Source organism: Rutilus rutilus (assembly GCF_951802725.1).
Source record: "Rutilus rutilus genome assembly, chromosome: 4".
Lineage (NCBI taxonomy): Eukaryota > Metazoa > Chordata > Actinopteri > Cypriniformes > Leuciscidae > Rutilus > Rutilus rutilus.
In genome coordinates, this window is record NC_140212.1 from 1,075,313 (window position 1) to 1,078,077 (window position 2,765).

At 37.9% G+C, this 2,765-nt stretch overlaps 1 protein-coding gene across 1 annotated transcript in view; it reads left to right on the forward strand.

The window, feature by feature from the left end:
• Positions 1 to 2,495, forward strand: part of gen1 (GEN1 Holliday junction 5' flap endonuclease) — a 13,715-nt gene extending 11,220 nt beyond the window's left edge. The window contains exons 13-14 of the mRNA XM_084408461.1: positions 163 to 306; positions 1,651 to 2,495. Coding sequence (XP_084264587.1) covers positions 163 to 306; positions 1,651 to 2,411 — 905 coding nt within the window. The 3' untranslated portion in view covers positions 2,412 to 2,495. The remainder of the gene's footprint in view (positions 1 to 162; positions 307 to 1,650) is intronic.
• The last annotated feature ends 270 nt before the right edge of the window (positions 2,496 to 2,765 follow it).

Below are 2,765 nucleotides of genomic sequence, written 5' to 3' on the forward strand. Positions count from 1 at the left end.
GTGTGATAACCGTGTGTGTGACAGATGATTGTGTGTTAGTGTGTATTAATTGCTGATGTGTGTGTGACAGATGATTGTGTGTTAGTGTGTATTAATTGCTGATGTGTGTGTGACAGATGATTGTGTGTTAGTGTGTATTAATTGCTAATTTGTGTGTGACAGATGATTATGTGTTTGCTGCGGACTGTGAGGATCAGACGGAGGTGCGCACGGTAGAGGAAGAGTCTCTCTTCAGTCTCGCCTTTCCCGGGATCGTCCAGGACTTCCATCGGGAGAAAGCCGAAGCTCAGGAGAACAAAATCAAGAGTAGGTGCATTCACACACACACACACACACACACACACATACTCACACACACACACACACACACACACACACACACACATAGATTGGTTCTGTTCCTGTGGCTTCAGTTGCTTTGACTCTGAGTCTGTGAAGGTCGAATGGTCTTCATCAGCGTGATAGCAGGTGGTGTGTGTGTGTGTGTGTGTGTGTGCGTGTGCGCACTGGAGGTTTTCCTGTGTGGAAGGACTGGGATCAAAGAGCAACACTCTGGGAGTTTGTGCTCAGAAGCGTCTCAGAATCCCGACAGCTCTCACACACACACTCACACACTCACGCTTTGATTACGCGAGGTGTCGCACAGAAGTACCAATACTACCTCTGTTCAGAATATTCCTGTTAACTGATGTTACATAAAACTATAGAAATAGAAATGTCGTCTTGGAAATAAACTGAAATGAAATGAAATGATAAATTGGAAATAAATAATAAAAAGAAATTACATCTTAATAGCAAGATTTTAAGAAAATAAAACACTACTAAAAGGACGAAACAACACACCAAAGTCACTGAATATTAAACTAATATTAGTGTGAAAAAAAAGAGCTAATTCAAAATGTTAATAAAAACTTAAATAAGTGCTGTTCTGTTTGAAATCAGATAAATGTTAACGGAAATCAAATAAAAAAATATATAAATGTTTTTATTTTTAATGTTTATTTTTAATTTTTAAAAAATAATAATTTTTTTAGTTGCAACATTTCTAATTTTCATTTAGTTTAGGTAAAAAAAAAGTGTGTGTGTATATAAAATGTATTTAATTTTTTAAAATTTTTTATGTATATATATATTTTAGTAATTTTATACTTCAACTTTAACTAAATGAAAATTAGTTTTGAAAATAACTGAAATAGAATAAGATAGTTTTTATATTTATTTTTACATTTAATTTTTTTGTGTATTTATGTATATATAGCCTATATATATACACACTTTTTTAAAATATAAAAATAAATATAAAAACTTTATCTTATTCTATTTCAGTTATTTTCAAAACTAATTTTCATTTAAAGTTGAAGTAAAAAATTACTAAAATGAAAAGGTGATGCATTTAAATACAACCAACCACAGATGTGTATATTATATTTTTTTATTAAAATCATCAAGATTTTTTAATTATTTCATAGCTTATAAAGAGCAATTTCTTGAGAGTAAAATATTTATAGCCAAGCATAACTACAACCAACCTACGGTTTTGTTGTGTGTGTGTGTGTGTGTGTGTGTGTGTGTGTGTGTGTGTGTGTGTGTGTGTGTGTGTGTGTGTGTGTGTGTGTGTGTGTGTGTGTGTGTGTGTGTGTGTGTGTGCAGAAAAGAAGCCGAAAGCGAAGCAAGAGAAGCCGGCTGATTCCCATGATGCCGTGTCGGATCTGTTTGCTCAGATGTGTCTTCAGACCGACACTGATCCAGATGCCGGATTTACCCAGAATCCACCACAACCTGAGATCCCAAAGATCCCAGTCCAGCGCTCTCCGCCTTCCCAGAATTCCCCTTCCGAGTCGGCTCTGATTGGCCAGCTGCATCTCAGCACTATCGACTGGGATTCCTCCTCGTTCACGGCCTCTCCTGACCCGACTCGCTCTCTTAAAGACCGGATCCTGATGAAGAACAGTCCTGAACCGATCCGTTCAATCCCATCCGCTCCGTCTGAAGCTGCGGATACAAAAACCAGGACCACTGCAAACCCAAAGCAGAATCCCGCCGGAAAACCTGCAGAGAAGGTGTGTAAGACGGTGTGTAAGACGAGTGTGTGTGACAGCGACGTGGAGAACCGACTCCAAAGCAAAGTCAAGGTCAAATCCGTCAAAATTACCCAGAAATCCGACAAAATTACCCAGAAATCCGACAAAATTACCCAGAATTCCATCAAAATCACGCAGAATTCCGTCAAAATCCCCCAGAAATCCCCCAGTGATGACCAGATGAGGATTAAAACCCCAGAAAAAGAGTCGGTCAGACCGGCGAGCCTGATCCAGGTGCATCATGGGAGGTCTGATGACTCGGACTCGGACGCTTCGGTGGACAGTCCTCGACCGCTGGCTGAGAGACTGAAGATGAGGTTTGCGAAGTGATGAAGCACAACTGAGACTGAGAATAATGTTTGACTTTTCAATTTGTGAATAAATGTGTGTTTTTAATGTGTGTGTTGGTCATCTGGAATCTGGAGTATTTCTTTCTTTTCTTTTTTTCTCACTTTTCTGTTGATTTTCTCAAAATATACAGCACACAATTACAGATGCCATAGAAGTATCACATTTATGTATTTATAGTCATTAGTAAGTATAAGAATTGCATCTCCGGACAGAGACAGAACAAGGTTAAAGTTAAGAAATAATAAAAAGGAGATACACGGTTATGGATCTGTCACATGATGCAAATTATGTTCAAACCAGTTTTTTTTGTTTCATTTTGGGTTAATATTCAGT